The 20,842-nt window shown below is 39.4% G+C and overlaps 1 protein-coding gene across 1 annotated transcript in view; it reads right to left on the reverse strand.

The window, feature by feature from the left end:
• The window catches only part of ABCC8 (ATP binding cassette subfamily C member 8), a 74,800-nt gene extending 55,306 nt beyond the window's left edge, over positions 1–19,494 (reverse strand). The window contains exons 1-8 of the mRNA XM_031052735.2: positions 19,240–19,494; positions 17,841–17,982; positions 14,977–15,098; positions 9,011–9,177; positions 6,831–7,073; positions 5,795–5,983; positions 2,518–2,682; positions 1,115–1,270 (exon numbers count right to left, since the gene is read on the reverse strand). Coding sequence (XP_030908595.2) covers positions 1,115–1,270; positions 2,518–2,682; positions 5,795–5,983; positions 6,831–7,073; positions 9,011–9,177; positions 14,977–15,098; positions 17,841–17,982; positions 19,240–19,435 — 1,380 coding nt within the window. The 5' untranslated portion in view covers positions 19,436–19,494. The remainder of the gene's footprint in view (positions 1–1,114; positions 1,271–2,517; positions 2,683–5,794; positions 5,984–6,830; positions 7,074–9,010; positions 9,178–14,976; positions 15,099–17,840; positions 17,983–19,239) is intronic.
• Between the last annotated feature and the right edge of the window lie 1,348 nt (positions 19,495–20,842).

Below are 20,842 nucleotides of genomic sequence, written 5' to 3' on the forward strand. Positions count from 1 at the left end.
CTGACAGCTTTCCCAGGAGTGCAGAAGGTTTCTACAGTTTTGTTTAAGTACTGGCTCTTCCAAACTAAGTAATTTACACTTTTCCACCATTTCAGTAAGCAAGAACTTTGAAAAATGATCCAAGGTTGTGCTGAGATTGCTCTGACCTCCTACTACTGTGTCTGCTCTATCCTTTTACTAGCATAAACTCAATCACATGGCCAATGAGATTAACCACTTCACAGCCTCGGAGGTATATGACCTCACTGAAACAAGACTACTTTTAATCACATGAGTGTTTCAGTCGCTCTGCAAGCTCACATGACACAGTGCTCAGACTATAGAGCTGGAACAATAAAGGATGTAAAAACATGGTATTTCCATGTCAGACATTGCATACAAACTCTAGTTTCAGTATGGGAACAGGTTTAAAATTAACTTAAATCAATTGTGAAGTACCCTCTAGGAGGCTGCTTTCCTCTTCTTAAAGACTTTGTAAGACACAGCTGTAGTTCACTGGGCATTACACCAGGCTACAGGACATGGAACCAGGAGCCATCAGGCAATTGAGTGTGATTCAGAACAGAGATCTGCTCTGTTATGCACATGGGACTGAAGGGGTAAGAGTAGTATTTAGAGACAGGAAACCAAAAACACCAGAGAGAACAAACCAGCAAAACTATTTCATATAACAAATTAATCTATGGAATTTCATATGCTAGAATTTGTCATCTATTATGCAGCAGTAGTTTAGAGGGATGTCCAAAGGATCATCCATAAGCAATCATATTTTTGAATAAATGGCTACTTCTCTTGCTTTTGCTGGGATTCAGGAAACAAATGATTATAGTATATTCCAATTAACTCCCTGATGTAATAAATGAATGCTCTGGAATTACACAACCTGCTGCACTCTATAAATTCTTCTTACAAACACAAAGCATGTTTGGCAGCAGCAAAAGCTTAATACGATCCTAAATGCCTACAATCCTGTCACAGATGTGAAATATATCACATACGATGTTTCTAGATTGCAATAGCTTGAAATCTTATTTATTTTTTATCTTCTTTAATGAGCAATCAACCACCACAGACTGACACACATTAATAACAAATGCATGTTCCATCTCCTTACCTGTACTGGCATAGCCCAAAGGTTAGGGCAGAGGAAAAAGAACCACATCAGCTGATTTGTGTCTATGGCAACAAGGTTGCAGATCTGACCTGCAGTCATCTCCCCCATAGACATGTTGGAAGTTGAAAGCTGCATAATTTTATTGTATATTTTTGTCTGTAAGAGAGATCAATAGGTGTTACATAGAAATAAAATGACATTTTTAGCTCCACCTAAAACAAAGGTGTAGTCCAGCATGCTGAGGGAAACCAACATTCCCAGTAACATGAATGAAGAGCTTCAAGTTTGGCCTTTTATATTATGACAAAAAAAAAGTAAGCTATGCTGTTAATTATTCACCCGCAAAAAGCTTAGAGTGATGTCTAGAAATGTCAATGTGAATAACTTGAACACTCCAACTGCTGGTGTTACCTAGTCCTCTCTGTACTACCAGTGCAGAGAACACAAAGATTTCTTCAACAGAATTCATGTAGCACTATTTTCCAGCAATTCCCCTTTGACCCTTGCTGTAGTCCACATATTTTTCAGTTAGTTGCAGCTCCTCTGCTTGATAAAAGACATGCATTTTTCATCTATATACCCTGGATCAAATTTATTTGGTTAGAGATTCTCCACTCTAATAAGGGAAAACCAATGGCCAGAATCCAGAAGTCTGACAAGTGTTCCAAGTGCAAGATCAAAAGAAAATGAAACAATTATACTGCTATTGAAAGTATTCATTCACCACAGAGACTCTCACAGGTTCTATGTAGTTCAGTGGATAAATAGTGTTAACTTAAAAGGCCTGCTTTCAAGCTGGCAGAGAGTAGGTTTCAGCTAGTGTACTTCACAATATCAAACTGTAATCTTACCCCTAATTCTCTTATTTCCAGTCACAGATCTTGGTATACTACATAAAACTTTGATCTGCCGTTCACAGTTATACAATGATTATGAACTCCATTTTCCCAGTCTTACTTAAGGTTCAGTAATTACAGACTCTGCAGTGTCTGGTTGATTTTGTGGCATGACCATGGAATAAGATACTAGTACATGCACTGGGAATACACTTATCCTTTTGTCCAGAGTATATTTAAAGTACATTCTAAAGCTGTATTATTTGCATGGGATGTTGCAAAAGTGCACCTGTGAGATTGAAGAGGTGTAGCTCACAACCTAAATTCTTTCAAAAGTTACATTCAGCTTTACTGTCAGTAAATTTATGCTTAAAGAAGAAATACAAGCTAGACTACAAATAAATGTTTATATAAAAGAAGACACAAAAGAAACAATGCAGGTCTACGTTAACATTCAATGCAGTTCAGCAGAGAAGCGTTTCAGAATTTAACTCCTATAATGATAGTTTGTATTTACAAACACACATATGCTTTTATGAAAAAGTTAATTAATAATGTATTGGCTACCTGTATGGCACCTCTCAAGTTGATTCCTGTTTCAATAGCAACATAGTATGATGCTTGGAGAAATGTCCTTTGTAGTAGAAGAGCAAAAAATAAGAGTACAGCCAACACATAAGCATTGGACAGGAACTCTTGAGATGAAATAAAGAAAACACCAAGAATTTTAGTCTATAAAAAAAAAGAAAGTTAGAAATAAGGTAGAATGGTAATGTAATTACAAGTTTTGCATAATTAATAAACAGAGATAACCACAGTTTGTTACTTTGCTACAGATTGTGCTATCAAAGACAGTAATAGCAGTGGCATAATTTTAATGCTGTCTTACACATACGTTTGGCTAGTACTAATTACTGCAGCTAATACACTTTTTACTCTATGTAAAAGAATACTACTTTTCACCAAATCACATTTTGACAACTCATGCTTATCTAGCAATGAGATTTTTGGTCCATTCACATTAAAACATTATCTTATAGATAATCAAGCATTATTTCTTCTAGTACTCACTTAAGAGAAAAGGAGGACTTAAACATACATACATAAATATCACGCACACACGCCTGGTGAAAGCACCAAGATATTTGCCAAGTCTTGGATGCATTAGCAGGCCATTATGGTTTACAGTATCACTGAGCATCAGTGTGTTTAAATTACAATAGCTATCTAAGTACACTTGTCAGCCCACAGGACACACAAGGAAATAACTGAACATCTACCAGACCTTTTAAATACAAGGCAAACAATTTTGTTTGAGAAGCTGATGGAATTAATCAGATGTTTTAGTTTCAGAAATGGCTTTGGGGACATTCACTTTCCTGATGACTTTAGGATAATACTACTTTTTAAAAGTGACAGTAGGTTCTGAGCACTAAAAGGCTGATCAAAAGGCCACTATTTAAATATTTCAAAGACCCTAGGCTCACACAGTCTTAAATATCAATACTGGGCATTTTGCTACACTGGGACCTATGACCATTTTAAATAATGAGTCTGTAGGTTTGGTATCTCATTTGTATGTTTCCTGTCAGCAGATATTTCTAATACTGGAACTACTAATCCTAGCATTGTACAATGTGGAAGATGCTACCAGCAAAATATAAAGGTTATCGTTCTGTCACTCTCTTCTTTGGTGTGAAATGATTAACACTCAGAGAAGTTCATGTCATAAGAACGTTCTGGGTGGCCATAAATATTGATACTGGAGTTATAAATAAGCATGAAGAGTGTGACAAAATTTAAGACACCATCATGCTCTAACAGCAGCACTAACTAAAGTACTTAATACTGCCTATGACACCCACACAATCTCAAGAGTTCCAGCTCCACGGTAGTTTGTATCTCTCACAGAGAGTTAAAAGAACAGAACAAACATTATATTTTAGGATTTAACTCTTTGCTTTCAGTTTCACAAACCAAATTTCTGTTTGAAAGATACAATTGATTCATTAAAACATCTCCTCAATCCAAACTATTTAAAACAAAAAAATGTCACATTAAGGGATGGGTAAAAGACTCTTTGCTGTGTTCACAGCTTACTTTGTTCGTCAGACTCTGTCTCATTGTATGACAATTCTTTCTGATGCCCTCAAACTCAGCAGCACATCAGACACAAACACTTATCTTTGCCTTTTTAAGGCTGTTTTAGAAGGCTTGTTTCTCACATCTCCCAGGAGGTGTGCTACATTCTTTCTGTAGCTTTCAAGAGCAAACAATGAATAAGGCAAGCTTCTCCTTTCTTGACTTATTACAAGCAAGGATATAACATTCCTAGCAGTAGAATTGATGTGCTTTTTTCTGAAGCAGACCCAGTTGGCTAGGTCTGTGCATACACGTGGGAGTTTTCCTGAACACCCCAGTCTGTTTACAGATGGTTTAAATAGAAAGTTTTCATACATCTCAGAAAGATACTTCATCTAATCCAGCAAAAGCGATTTTCAAATGTAATTAGCCTCTTAACAGAAAAACAAAACAAAAATGAATATAAACCAGGTGAAAACAGGGAAAAGCCTCTTGGAGACCTTTTGCTAAAGGTAAACCACACCCTTAAATATCACTCATGGTTTATCACCATCATATTGCTTTTAGGTGATCCCCAAACAGTGAAAATGGCAACAAAGACGCTACCATTTAGCTAGACACAAACCATGTCAAGGCTGGATGAGGCTCTTGTTCAGGGGCTATCTGGGCCACACCTGAGCTTTTTTCACACAGAAGCACTAGCTAACACTTTAACAGGAAAATTTAACAGGATAATCCATAAATTGTGATTTGGTCTTATTTCAGCTGAAACAGTGTTCCAAACAAATTATCAAGAATCAGAGCTCAAAAGCTTCCACAGTACTTCACTGCAACATAGTCCTATAGTCTTAATATTTTCATTTCCTGCTTTAAATGGTTTCCATTGAATCTACTTGCTATATTAAAGTTTCCAAATATTAGGATAAGGATTGCAGAATGGATAAACAATTAATTTTAGCCTGAGGCCTGTCTCAAATTTTCTGCAATGCATCTGGTGTATTTCAATATTTACAGTGGACCTAATCCAAAGCATACATGAATGAATGGGTATATTTCCATTAATGTCAACAGACTTAGGAAATAAAGTCCTATATCAAACAGTAAGTGAGCTGCAGAAATAAATTTATCTTTCTCACAGAAATCCAGCCCAAGTTATATATACATTATACTGGAAAGGTGCCTCTTGAGTTGTCTTTTTTTTCCCCCTCAAGTTAATCAAGAAGTATGTCTGTTTCTTCTTGGGAAACATTAATTCAAGTAGCATCCTTTAAAAATGTTTCAGTTGATCTTTCAAAACCGATGTCCCCAAAGGCACTAGTGGAAATTCTTCATCACAGTTGAACTTCTTGGCATTTTATTGTGATGACAAAAGCCTGCTTTAATCCTCTTAGAGAACACTCGGTTTTGGAAATGAAAGGCCAAGCCTATTAAAAAGATACTTTTTCCTTTCTGAAAAGCATTTAGTCACATACTTGATTCAATTGCTACTCAAATCTCTACCTAAAATCCTTATGATTCTAGTGTGATTCTGGATGTGCTTCACCATTATCTTGAATGAGGTTATTTTCCAGAATGCAAGCCTGACTAGATGCTGGGGTAACATATTTGCTCCCCATCAGGGCATAAAGGCTGTAACAGGCAGTACATACATACTATCATTTCTAGCATTCACAAATACAGTGTAGAGTCACTTTCTTTACTGAGATTAAATAATTGTCATATATTACTTCTTTGACTCTATTTTATGACATTTTGACAGTACCTGTGGGCGGATGGTGTTATTTCCTTTTCCAACATTGTAAACAATCCCAGAGATACAGAGTGGACCAGCAAATCCAAGCAAGTCAGCGAGGATACGGAATGTGCTACTGAGAAGTAAGGGTCTTCCAAAAGCACAGCAGAGAGCACGCCAAATTGATCCAGATCCTTGTGGAGATGACGTCCTTCTGTTCTGTTCAGAATTTAAAAAAGAGACAGTAATAAGGGTTATCTTATATTAACCTCAGGTCTGACAATTACTGGTATTTTTATCCCTGCTTTAATTCATTGACAACCACTTGCAATCTTGGAGCTAGAAAAGCACAAGAACTACAACTATTGTTTCATTTGTTTTTACAGAGGCAGAACAAAGCATTATTCTGCTCCACAAGGGGAGCTATGATTTCTTTCCTACCCTTAAAAGGGATCAAGGAAGTGTGTTGCTTGTGGGTTGCTGGGGGAGAGAGTAAAAAAGAGAGAACTGTCAGGTTTTGTTTTCCTGTGAACAGAGAATGGAAAACTACACTCTTTTCAGACAGGATGCAAAAACCTCTTAAAATCCTGAATACACTCAGCTCCCAACAGGGAGTTACACTGCATTTGAGCTGGGGTAGTTTCAGCCCTGAATTCTCCTACAGACAAACTGCAACTGAAATAACATTGGAAAAAAAAGGTTCTGTGAGGCCTCATTAATATTGGCTCTGTAATTGAATGATTCCAGGGTCTTACTCGGAAGAACTATAATGGTGTTCAGTAAATACAGTCTATAATTACTTGCCACAGAAAAATAGAGGCTACATGGACTTACACACATTTAACCAGTAATGTGTTTGATATGCACATTTAGGTAGAGAAATTTCATTGTTTGTATAAGGTACAACTGAGTAGGTGACCTCTTTGTCTATGGAGAGCTATGCTAACAGATACTTCATTTGCATCATATCTGCTAATATAATTTTATACCATGCTTGCAGCATAAATAATCATGAAAGATGCAAGCACTGAGTAATAAGATGGACACAATTCCATGCTTTGCATACCTTCTGTGCTTCAAAGGCCTCATTAAGGCGTATATAATTGGTCAGAGCTCTCATAGCAATGGGAAGCTTGCCTATGGTTTTCAAGTCTATTGGTTTTTTATGGGCGGTCTTGATGAATGTATTCATCCACCAGTATGTTCCTTTGGATAACAGATTCACAAATGGCTGTAAGAATCTAACACCAAGGTCCTGGAGATCCTCAGGAGGTTTAACTTCTTTAGGAGTTTTGAAGAAAACATACCGCTGAAATTCAGAAAAATACCAAAAGAATCACACTGAATGCATAGAAAACAAAAATTCACAAAGAATAGACAAGAGATAAAGGACATTGCAGATAATCAGTCAGTCAGTCTTGGTTTCTCAAAAGTACTCCAGGAACTTAGGCATTCAAATTCAATCAATACAGCAATACAGTTTCCTCAGGTACCAGGAAAATCAGAAGCATCCAGTCCAGAAATAAATCATCTTAAATACTACTATTTTGTTTATGGGGTACAAATTGATATACTTGTAGAAAAAAAAGTATTCACCTTACATTTCAAATAGTACAGCCCCAGCATCTCACTCTGAGTTCCAGGCAGCACAACATGAGGTATATAAGCTTAGGTACAGCCCTGAGGCTACCCCAGGGATTCATCTTCCATACCATACTGCGTCACATTTGTTAGCTCAGAACATGGAGCTACCTGTGCTGTCCTGAATGGGTCTGGCAAACCACTGAACTAGGGAGGTGCATATGGCACAAACAAATGTTTTCACTGGCTTAAATGCCAAAAGAGCAAGGGAAGATTGCTGATGATTTCCTGTTGTCAAGATAAAACTAGGATTTCTGGATATGCTTCACTGCTGTATTTTCTCCAACCATAGATAGAAAATAAGTCACAGATCCTAGAAAATATGGTGATGGGGTTGGGAAAGTCCATCTAGAGGAATAAGGAGAACAGCAGAACAAGGGAGAAGGTACAGCTGGGACTGAAAGTCTAACAAGTCAATCTTTTGTCTTCTGGAAGAAGATGTGGGAAGGCAAGAGAAAAAAGCTGAGGCCAATGTCTGCTGGTTCTGCTCTCTTCCCCTTCCCACTCCTCAGCACTGGTCAACTCTCCCAGTCGTTTCTTCAGCAGCTGCAGCAACAAGCCTTGCTCTCTGATTTGTGCCATAGAAACAGTGGGCAGTGAGAAAATCCATACTGTTGGCTAGTTCATTGTATACATCAATGACATCCTTTAACAATTAAAATCAAGCAAATACAACATAAAAAACATTACAATAGGCAGTGACCACTTTTCACTCTTCTTTTTGACCTGTAATTCCACAGTGATCAAATTTCATTTAATTATGCAGTTCTATTATGAGGTTTGTGAGTCTCCAATGTCATAACTGAATTTCACTTTTCCCACAAACTAGTCCACTGATTTTCATTTATGATATAAATATAGAATGCCCAGAATTGAGGTTTTAGTGCCTCTTTCTTTCAAAAATGTTACTGAAAAGGCTGCTTTAAGACATATTCTCGTCATAAGTTACCAAATAGATATAAAGACACACAAAATCACGCAAGAAAATCACGAACAAAGACATAATAGATGCAATTCATATTGCTGAATGCATTACTGAGAAGGGTTCATAGACTAATTTGAGGAAACCATCAAGAAAATTTACATAGAAAAGTTTCTTTCCCTCCTGAGAGTAAGTTTAATTTCTGCATACAGCTAAGGGACAGATAGGTGAAGGGAAGAACTCTGTCCAGATAGCAACCCCAGTTGCCCCTATAAATTGATATTGTCGATTGTGATTGTCTCCTGGAAAATGAGAGATGTTATTTGGGTGTCTAAGATACTTTTTGATAGGGCAGACAATCCCTTTCATCCAGTCTTTCCTTCCATCAGAAACACTAGTTTCTGATCACTGAAACTGCAAATCATAATAGACATTTTAAAAACAAACATGAAATTCATCTTAATGTAACTACAGTGGAGTCTGGCATTTTTTTAAATTACAGATTCATCTGGCCTAATAAAATTGGGTTAACTTTGATTCTCAAATATATTTCTAAGTGGATTTTTCTTTCTCCTTTAGAACTGCATTTCACACAAAGTACCCAGCAAGGGGAATACAGCTAAAACAAAATAACAAAACACACATACAAAGACTTTATGGAGACTTTTATGATACTAACTTACCCTCACCCTGATGACATTGATTTCTACAGCTAGTAGCATTCCGTATAAAACAACCAGGAGTCCTGTGAGGCAAAATCGAAGCTGAGAAAATCCAACCCCATTATCACAGAACTTTACAAATTTGATGGTTTTAGTTATGAAAGCTAAAGTCCAGTAGAACAGCAATGCTGTAGGGAAAAAAAAAAGAAAAATAATCAGCTCTACAGTTGCAAAAGTATACAATAATAGTATTACGTATTCATTCAGAAAGAATGCAACAAGTATATATATAAAACCAGAGAGTGGTTTTATTAATTCTAACAGAAATTCCTTTCCTATTAGATTTAGTGATACTTGGAAAGTTTCACAAAATGAAGTTTGCTGAAGGAAATTTCCCTCTGTGGTAACCATGCATTCACATGATGAGCTCAAAGGAGCAAGTTTTCCCACAATTGAAGGTGGCTATGAATGATGCTTTTTTGGTTTATCCTACAAAACTGCTATGAATCTGACTAGGAGAAAATTCATTTAATTTCTCCTGCAGATCTCTGGGATGTATGAAGGAACAGATATTAAAATATTGAGGTAATGGGTTCAAACTTGCACAGGGGAGATTTAGGTTAGATATAAAGAAGTTCTTTACTGTGAGGGTGGTGAGGCACCAGCACAGGTTGGCCAAAGAAGTGGTTAATGCTCCATCTCCAGCATTGTTCAAGGCCAGGTTGGACAGAGCCTTGGGTAACATGGTCTAGAGTGAGGTGTCCCTGCCCATGGCAGGGGGGTTGGAACTGGATGATCTTAATGTCCTTTCCAACCTGAACCATTCTATGGTTTTCTCCAAACTGCCGTTGCTCCATTTTTCAGTGCAAATTCCATATATGTAATTTACAATGTACATCCACAGGCACATCAAGGAAGGATGGTCTGCCATTTGTAGAATACAATTTTAACTTAAGAGTTCTACTGAACTTCTTGTTTAAAAGCGCTCATGCTACTGTCAGTTACAGATAAACCATCCCTGCAGTAAGCTCTGGTGATTTGGAAACATACTCCATGCCATTCACCACACCCCAAGCCAGTTCCTATTCCACATTCTTAAGGGAATACCTTCTAGGGTTATGTTCATTTACACGACTCCTTCATTGCTGCTGTATCTGCCATGGTGCAACAGCTGGAAGGTGCTCTAACTGCCAAGAAAAACATGGATATGCTTTCTGAGTGTCTTGCTGCAATACCAGCAGCATTACTAATGTCCCCCAACCGGGACATTAGTAATTGTAAGTCTAACTTACAAATATGAATAACTGTAAGGAACTTGATCAAATTTCCAGGAATTTGTGGTGTTCCAGTTACCCTGAGGCACCCTAAAGAGCCCTGTGGGGATGTCCTATGGGGCTACCTTTCCCAAGTAAAACTAAATTCAACACAGAGTGTCTATGGGATTTGGGGCTGCCAATTCTGCTTCTGTGGAAATCAGTTTCAAAACTCTCATTTAAATGAGGATAGTAAATGGAATAGTACAGCACTAACAGTAAATGGAATAGTACAGCACTACTGAGCATTAAGACATTTGCCAAGAGATCTATCTTGCTCTAAAAGTAATAGGCCAGTTTGTAAAGAAAGCACTAAGAGATCAGGTATTTTAGCACTGTGTTTTAGTGGCTGAAACAGTTGCAGAGAGGATTTAAGACACATTCTTACTGAATCCCTCTTATAAACCTATAGCCTTCTTATGTGAGGCTTCCTACCATCTTCCCAGTTTATATTGCATCAAATCTAACCTCCTCATCCTGCTTCAGGTTGTTTCCTACCTTTGAGGCACTATTCCTTACTATTTGTGATATGTCTGACTATAAAACCTCAATTCATCCAAGAATACATTCCATACTGTTTTACTCCTATCCACCTTTATCTGTTAATCCTTGTGTTTTGTCTCACTTCTTACAACAGGCTGAGAATGGGTCCTTCTCAGAGTAAAGAGGATTTACACAAGTATTTCATGTTGAAAACCTGCACCAGCAGAGGACACCTAAAAAAACCAACCAACCCAACTAGTAACTACGTATTGCTCTTGGAATTAGAAATAAGAACTAGCAGAGCCGTTCTTCTATTTAGAATTTAAATGAGGGTCTCTATCACCTTTCAAATTATTGTTTTATAAGAATATTAATTTATCTTTACCTAAGAAGTATTAGAAAGTGCCAAACACAACATTCTCAGGCGATAACTGACCTCCCACTATCATAACTCCTAGAAGCATTTGAACTTATTTAGTGCCTCACTTTGGAACACAAGTGTATATGAATCTCATCTGACAGATGTTCACAGGCCACTCAAGATGAGGCTCCTTGGAAAATACAGTTATGGCTTTTTCTTTCAAACTGTTTTTTCATCATCTGGCTTGTGAGTGCTTAGTGGCTGAGTGTTTCTAGAAATTATCCCCAAGAACTGCCTACTGATCAGGCCAGTAGGCATGCTTTCAGGTACTTGATTGCTTTACATGCATTTGAGATGTCTGAAGGATCTCACTTCTTCTTGGGCCGTCTACACTACCTCAATCCACAGCACTAGAGTACAGACTCTTGCCTGGGGCCAGACCACTGAAAGTGAAGCAATGGAGACCTCAAACTGTTCTGCAAACTTATCGGATTAAGGTCAGGATATGAAAAACCATGCACTTAACTGGATGGGATTCAGTAATTAACCTGTGTCTGACTGGCGAGAAATTTTGTGTACTAAGCAATAAGCGTTACCTTTATAAGATAACAGGAGGTTCCATTTTAAACAATAAACTAATTCCAAGGAAATTAACTACAATGTCAAGGTACAAGCAACTTAAATTAGAAAACTAGTTTACTGTCAAGAATGGTAAGGGAGTCTTATAATTACAATTTGCTAAAAAGACAATTTTTTAATTAAAATACATGTGTTCCCATACTAATAACCCTTTCAGATTAAAAACATTAAGTCCTATCGTAATTTCATCATTTTCTCCTACTGTTTAATTTTTGAGGTTTATTTATCTATAAAACAAATTAACTTAAAAAATAGTGCAATTGGATGCTATAATTCAATTACATATTTTGAACATCGAGAGGCTAGCAGATTTTCCAACTCAGTATGAAAACTGTCCTAGAATATGTCCTGCTAAATCATTCTACTGTTATGCACAGTGTTGCAGAATGGATGCAAGGAGCACCAAAATTAGCATAATTATGAGAGTTCGCTGGTAAATGGCACTGCACTGCAAAAGCCATGTTTGCTGATATATAATTACCAAACAAAAACAATAAAGAGAAAAACGGATTCGCAGCAGATCAAAATGTTCCATCAGTCTAGACACTCAACTGGGACCCTGGACTCTATCATTAGTTCAGAGAATAAATATTCCAAACCTTGTCAACTTTTTTTTATAAGAGATATTAAGAATGACTACTTCAAAATAGCTAATGGCCTGGGCATAAAGCTGAAAGGCAGGATCAGGACAGGAACTTTGCATCCTTGTCTTGCATACCACAAGGTAATGTGCTAATCCCCAGGTCTGTTACGGAATCTGCCTTTAGCCTGTTTATGAAGGACCACAAATGGACTTGGCTTCTTTAAGGTACAGAGTAAAAGAGATTTAAAACAAAGAAACCATCTCAAAAGTTTCACGGGATTGGAACATTTCATCCTGCTCAGAATTACTGAACAGACCTTTAAGGATTCCCTGTAGTGTATCAGTGAGTTTCCTCACTGACTTTAGCAACTTTTTGGCTAAGGATCTGTCAGTCTCCACTTTATACAGTTATCAACTGTTTGTAAGTGTAGGCATTGATCCTGCAGCTGAGGCAGATGTTGCACTGCAGTTAGGTGGAACTACACTGATGCTCAGAAGCAGAAGATGCCACATTAGATCATGAACTCTGTGTGTGTAACATTATATCTCCTCTACAACATTTCATTAATGAAGAACCTTCTTACGGTTTCCTTTGCCATACACTCAGCAAGAAGTTTATCACTACCTTAAGCTTTTCTTCAGGTTCCCATTCACCTCATTTGTATTAGGCTCTAAAAGAAAGCTGCTTCATGGCCACACTGCACTCTAGTGGGTTGATAATTGAGTATAGGTATACTGTATCTATCTCATACTGGGCTAATTTGCATAAAGTTATCATCGCTCGTTCCAAGATGTCAATACAGAGTAGCTACAATTAACACTGAAAGATGACTCCAAGTCTGGTCCTCACTATTAGATAATAAATTCATGATGTCAAGAATAAAGCATAGAGGCTTCCAGAAATGTCTGTCTCAGGTTTTCTAACAAAGGACAAAGAAAAGAAAAATAAAGCAAAAAATAGAACACAAATCAAAGACCACCAGCTTCTGAAGACTTTGGGTTAAAATTAGAATCAGACCAATTAAGTGGGAAAGACTGCAGTAGTCTGATTTTATCTTATTTGCCTAAGAGTTAGCTATTAAGATCAGATTATTTAAAAGACTCTATTCCTTGGAAATTCTTGCAAAATGAAAATTCATAATTACTGACTTCAGTATCAGTAACACTTATTTAAGTGTTGGTTTTAATTGGTATGACTGTTTACCATTCAAATACTGTCCAGAGCTTATCACAACAACACACTGAACAAAATTATCATAAAAGACAAATCTTTACAGAGAAGGAATTATGCAAAAATGGGTAATCAACTACCAGCAATAAATCTGTGCTGCGTTTCTCCAGGACTTCACAGCAGGGATGAGGTAGTGACACTAAATTATTAAACACTGCATTACACACTTGAAACAAAAACTCAAACAATAACAATGGCAAAACAAAACAAAAAACCCAAACAACAACAAAAAAAGTGATGGTAAGAGGCTAGCAATGATTTCTTGACATGTAATATCTAGTCCTGTGAGAAGGCATTAAATAGACTCATTTGACTTATTAAAAAAGAAATAAACGAGCCCATCTGATTATAAAAGAGCTCCTACTCAGAAGGGTACAAGAACAAAAGCAGTCTCAAACAAGAAGACATAAAGGTTGCCAAACCTGGATATAAATCTGAAGTTTTTGAAGAGGAATTACTTTATTTTCCTAACAGGAGTTATAGGCTTCTTCTGCAGAAGAAGACCCTTGCTTACCACAACACGCAGTTCAAATTAATCTCTGATATTTAAAAACTGTCTCAAATCCAGCTGTTACTTTTTACCACCTGACAAAAGCTGGAACAGAACTATGATACACAAAGATACAACGATACCAGACAAACCTTAGCAGGATCCATTATACACAAAAGCAGCTCAAACAAAATTTGATGAGCCATGACCACCAAAGAAATAACAGCTAACAGGAGGACTAAACATGTACACATCCACAGTTTGCAGTCTACTTTAACAGTAGAGAACACATCACCAATGCTTGTCAGTACTTATGGATTTTCTATACTAAGCTACAGTTAATTGACAATTTTGCAGAAAATATATAGCATACTTGATAGTTCTTATACATGGCATTTTCCATTCAAAAGGTTCTGAGCAGTTTGCAAAGGGAGTTTTAGGCACAGGAAGCAAGAACAAGCAAGCAAAGTAATATATTCAGGGTTATACTGAAAGTTAGTGATGTTGCTGACTGCCTGCATATTTCAATAGACCACACATGCAAAGGTGGGCTCAATCTTATATCATGCTTAAACACAAGATGCTGACAAGCAGGGAGACAGGGATATTTTTTAGAGTTAAGAATTTGGTCTACTTTTACCCAGAAATCCAACTTTTCTTAGAGAAGCCTGTAGCCCACTGGATCCCCCTAAGAATACCATACAGAGTACTATTAGAAGATAAAAGCATTGAGAACAATGGAGTGTTGCAGGAACACTCAGAACCGAGTCTTGCAGTGACAGCCGGCAGACCAGAACATAGGTGTAGATTTATCCATACAAGCCAGCACTGAGACTGTCACAGCATGAAGAGTCACACTTTCAAGTCTTGCAAGTTGTGAGACGTACCAATTAACAACTTGGGGAAATTGGATGTTTCGATATTATGGTAATAGACAACTGATGTGATGGCCGCCAAGAACGCCATCCCAGCCGGCATGTACAGGTGCAAATGGCGTGATTCTGAAACCCTGAAAAAGAGAAATGGGAACATCTATTAAACTCAAACCCTCCGTGAGAGCACAGCCCCCTCTCCAGACTACACAAAGGTAGCAGGAGTGTTTCCCCTTTAATTTATGAATTGTATCCTGCACCCGGCCCTGATGCAGGATTTTCTAGAATGAGTTATGGATGGAAAGTTCTCTAATTTTCAATTGGATTTATACTCCTAAATCACACACATGGATTTCAAATTCCTCGCCTGTGCTGAAAATGAAATGTGTGTACTTGTTTCCTACCAAAATCAGTTGGAACATTGTTTAAATTAGGATACACAGCACAGTTACAAAATGAGAAAATGTAATTTAAGCTACACTAGTTTGGGAGCTGTCCATCAAAATATGTAGATCAACCATACCAGACAGTGCAGTTTATTTTCTACAGAAATACTTTATGGAAATGTTTCATTTTCTTTTCCAGTTTGGGAGAAGGAATAGCACCACAGCATGGGAATTACTTATAGTGTGTTCTCTTTTCAGTGACTGTGACCCAACAAACAAAACCTACAACAGAACCATATATCCTTTACATTTTATCCTATAAGCAAAATTCACCTGATACTTTGCTTCAAGTAGCAGCAAAAGGGGTTCTGGCAAGTACAGCTTTTCAGGAATATGGGAATAGCTGGACAACATTTCTAGTTTGTGTAGAGGTGGGTAGAATAATGTTTTCCCACCCTTTCCTCCTACATATCATCTTTTCCTCCTCTCTCCTCTTTTCTTTCTTTCACAAAAGCAATGTAGTGTCCTGTGCTGTCCAGAGGTACAACTTCTCCTCTGTGACAAGCAAATCCAAGAGGAGAGACAGCGAGAGGAAATCTTCAGGACACAGACACTCAGGGAAATTCATACCTAATTCTCCAAACCTCACAGAAAATTGATTAGCATCTCTGGGTTTGTTCTTGCTGCAGCAAAAGCCACCTTTGTGTAGTCTGGAGAAGGGGCTGTGCTGTCAGGGAGCTGGAGATCATCATGGGAATGTCACATGTCTGAGCACAGAACACCTCAAATATCTATCATATATGTAGGAGCTCAGGAGGACCACTTTCTGTGGCTCCTCTGTAGAATAGGAAAGCCCCCTCTCACATGGAAAACGAGATGAACTCTGCAGAGCCAGCTGGAGCCATGCAACAACCTGGATCATCAAAACCTTAACTCTTTGTAGAGAGTGAGTTGCATGTGTGTACAGCAAAAATGAGTGAGGATTTTCCAATCTCTGAATTGCTAATAATGCCAAGGTTATTTTGTACATCAGGGCTGAATCCTCTGCAAGGGAAAACAAGCAGCAGAAGCAGATTTCTTCAGCCAGCCTAAGCATCTGCAGGTAACACTGCAGGAGTGGGAGGTCTTTTAAAAAACAAATATTCATTTCACAGACAGAAGTTGCTGGAATTCCCCTATTTAGCTTTATCTCCAACAGGTTGCATCTACCGCTTCTATTGCTGAGGTGCCAAAGACTTTGGCACCCAATTGCTGTCAAAAGGACTTACCAACATGATCCATTTTGGTCTTAAAAACTGACAAGTCTCAAAATCTGCTTTTATTCACTGGAGCACTCTCTAGCCTCCTGAGTGCTTGGGAGGCAGGACTGTGGATTGGCACTCTTCCACTATGCTAGGAGCTTTGATTCTCATCAGGTGACACTTAGTACTAAACAGCAGCATTCTGAGTCAAGTCGAAAAGCAAACAAACATACCATAGCAATTGCTGGAGAGCAAAATCAAACAGAAAACTCCAAGCAGAAGATTTCACTCTGAGCATCCCACACCCTGATAGCTCTGAATAAGCATGAGAGAAAAAATCCTTTTTAAAATAACTGGCACTGTGAAACATCCTATTTATATGTGTTTAAAAGAAGTTATAATAATAATGATGATATCAGCTTCTACAGCAGAATACTGCAGTGCCTTTCACACTGCTTGGTAGAGAGTTGTTATAGAGATGGATAAACAGATTTTGTTCTATTTAATGAGGAGCTTCAAACTTTTAACCTTCATGATAGTTATGAAAATTAAACCTTTCTTTAGAGAAGATGATAGTCATTGTTATGCAACATCAGATTTTTTCATAATAAATCGCTCTCCTGTATCACTTGTTTCATTTAAAATAAATTTTCTCCACAGATTACTGTTTAAAGACATCTGAAGTTGAATAACTTGATGGATCATACTCAGATAATACAAGCTGCTTTGCTTTAGGTAACAGATCAGATGTACTGCACAAACATCAGGAGGAACTCTGTGGGGTGTGATAAGACCCAGCAGATCCACTCCATTTATCAAGAACAGAACTCAGTTTGTTCTGAACTCAGAACACTCAGAACTCAGAAACTCAGTTTGCAGTATGATTTACTGTGCACATGGGAGTTCTGCCTGAGTAAGGAGTGTGGGACTAGGTCCTTGGACACGAAATGTACCACAAAAATGTCACCATCTGCTTGAATTGTTAGGGTTTATTTATGATTACTCTTGGAAAGATAGTGTCATAAAGCTGTACTAAAAATTATTAAGGTCAGTTGCGTGTATGTACATAATAACTTGGCACAGCATGTGGAATTCCTGATACAAGGTCGGTAGGTTAATCACCAAGAATACAGATTACGTGTTTATAACCACAGGGAATATAGCCTAGATGAGAAATCGGACAAGGAAAAATACCTACCCTGAAACCTTTAAAACACTCAGTACTATCAGAAGAAGACAGACATACACTTACCCATCAGACACTATGCCCTCTGCAATTTCACACACCAGCACAAACAAAAGGATAAAAGTCAGTATCCAGCGTAAATTGTGGCCAGGAAAATGAAGCCATGTACTATGATGTATATGTACTTTGGAACTCTGACTTCCCCATCCTAAGCAGGAAAAGAAAATTTTAAAGAGGTTTCTTAACAGCAAGAGTGCCATACAAACCTCCTGCATACAGAAAAGCAGATATGGAACAACTAGTGTACTAAAATTGACACAACAGTATGGTTAAACATGCATATATTTGGATATTTTCAGAACTGTGTTCTCATTGCTTCACTTCATGCAAAATAAAATCAGCAATGCAGACAGGACACAGCCTTAAATGCTGATACTTTCAGCAGCTCCCTATCAAGTAATAACAAGCATTAAACATTTTTCAAGTACATTAATAGTTTAAATGAACAACAAATGAACATTTTGACGAAAACGCACAAGTTCTAACCCAGGCATTCTTTTTTTTTTCTTCAACGCATTTAAGTAAAGAATTTACACTTTATCTTACAATCAAAGTAGCTTATTCTGTTGATCTAGATAAAAGTCACGCTGAGAAGAGCCAGACAAGCACAGCAGTTCTTCAGCTGACCCCGTGTTAATACTTGTGCTGTCATTTCTGCACCGGACCTTTTACGATGGACAGAAGCGTTAAAAAAGCGCGGCTCATGCCACGGCTACCTACAGAACAGGCCAGCCTGAGAAGGGCTCCCAGAGCAGGGACAGCCGCATGTCTTAAACCACCGGGCCACCTACTGGTAAACGCAATCTTATGTTACCAAATACTACCCGCTGCAGATAGGGCAAGAGTTAAGCCGCCAGGCAGCCCTCCCAGTCGTTATCAGTAATGAGGGCTGCCCTGCGGCCGTAACACTTCAGTAATCGCACTGGGTATCATTTGGTAACGTAAGACTTACTGCCAGGTTTTCTGGTTTTTAGCAGCACCTTATTTGTGCTTCCCGTTCTGCGAGTGTCAACCTGCAAACCGGCTCTGCAGTCTCCCCCAGCAGCACATCCCTCCCTCCTCGCTGTCACCTCGGGGAGCCCCGGACACCGCCGCCGGGAGCGGGGGAAGCGCGGCCGGCAGCCTGGGGAGGCAGGAGCGCCCGGAGCTCGCACCTCAGCCGAGCGCCCTTCGCTGCCCTCAGCCTCCCGGAGCACAGCTGCATCGGGGGCAAGGCCAGGCCGGGGGCACACACAGCGGAGCAAGGCCCGGCGAGCGGGGGATACCGCACATCGCAAAGCGACGGAGGGAAGCGCACGGCAAGACAAAGCGGGGGACGGGGACACGACAAGACGAGGGAGGGAGGGAGTAGGGTCAGCAGACAAGGCACAAGCGGGCAGGGCAAGGGAGCCCCTGAGGCACTGACCGATGAAGAGGATGGGGAAGGTGATGAAGAGCAGGAAGACATGCGGCACCACATTGAGCGCGTCCACGAAGCAGCCGTTGTTGAGCACGCCGTGGTCCACGTTGTAGGCGGTGGAGTTGCCCTCGTCGCCGCAGAAAGCCAGCGCCATAGCGGGACCCTGCGCGCAGCCCAGCGCCGCCTCCGCCTCCGCGCACATCCAGGCGGCCCGGTGCGGGCCGCGCGGCTCTGCCTCTGCCCCTGCCCGCACCTGAGGCCAGCGGCGGCCTCCGACCGGCCCCGCACTGCCCCACGGACCGCCCCACCAGCACGGCTCCGCCCTATCGGCCCGCCCGTCCCTCACCGAGGCGGCTGGAAAGGCGAACGGCAGCCCTCGGGTACCTAAGAGCGACATGGAACGTGGTCCCGGTGGCTGTAAAGAAGGCGAAGACTCCGTTTTCACAAGGAGTCAGGTAGAAAAGATGAGGGTGATGGGTACAAGTTACTCCTGGGGAGATCCTGGTTGGACAGAAGAGGAAAGTTTTTCTCCATGAGAAAGTAAGGCATTGAAATAATCTCCTCAGAGAAGTGGTAGACTCTCCAACACTGGATGCTTTTCACATTCGGGGTGCTGGACCATCTAGTCTAGGTCATGCGTTGCCTAGAAAGTTTGTACCAGCTGATTTCTGAGGTTCCTTCCAACCTGACGTTCTATGATTCACTGCTCCAGGTTTCTTAGGTCTCAGTAATTCAGCGTTTAGTGCATTGTTAGTAAGATAGAACCTTAAAAAAGGGCCTTAAGTGAGTGATGACAGAGGAATTGTAGTCTACAGGAAGTATATTTTCTTAACCCTGTCAGCTTTGCACTTTTTCTCCACTATGATGGAGATGCTATTAGATGAAATTGTGTAAACAGCTGCACCCTGTCGTCAGCATCATGTCCTAAATAGCTGCTACATTCTTGCTTTACCTTCTTTTACCCCTGAAATGAGTTCAAGCCTAACATATCCCCCCCCCCCATTCCAGTTGCAGTCTGTGGGAAGTTAGGCTCAGCTGAGCCAAAGTCAAGCAAAAAATCTGATCAAATATCTCTCCATGCTGGGGGACAATACTGGAACGTAAAACATGATGTACATCAAAAGTCTGCACCTGGCTTACATTTCCAAGCCAAGTTTAAATCAAATTCTGGGATTCAAATACCTCTGGTGTGTAGTCACAAAATACCCAACGTGAAGATTCCTAACCAAATCCTTCACCTCAGAGCTCCTTTCATTCTGTTATGCTTACCCGTTGCTTAGCTGAGTATTTAATACAACTTAACACATCCTACGAAACAGATAATGCACACAGACCCAGGTTTAACTCTCCAATACAAAAAAACCATACAAGTTGGCTAAATGCCTCTATGGGAAATGGCCCCATAAAATAAAAATTTCCTTGTTTTCCCTTTAATGATTAAGCTATGGATGCTCAACATAACGGATAGTATTCCATTTCTCGGACTAACAGCTGCACTAATAGACCTGAAAATTACTTTTGTAGTGCAGCTTTTATTGATCTTGCTGTCAGGAGAGAAGAAAAAGTAATTATCTGCATGCAACACTGCATTTCCTGTAGAGGGTATTTT

The sequence above is a fragment of the Melopsittacus undulatus genome, chromosome 4, assembly GCF_012275295.1.
Source record: "Melopsittacus undulatus isolate bMelUnd1 chromosome 4, bMelUnd1.mat.Z, whole genome shotgun sequence".
In the NCBI taxonomy this organism is placed as follows: Eukaryota; Metazoa; Chordata; class Aves; order Psittaciformes; family Psittaculidae; genus Melopsittacus; species Melopsittacus undulatus.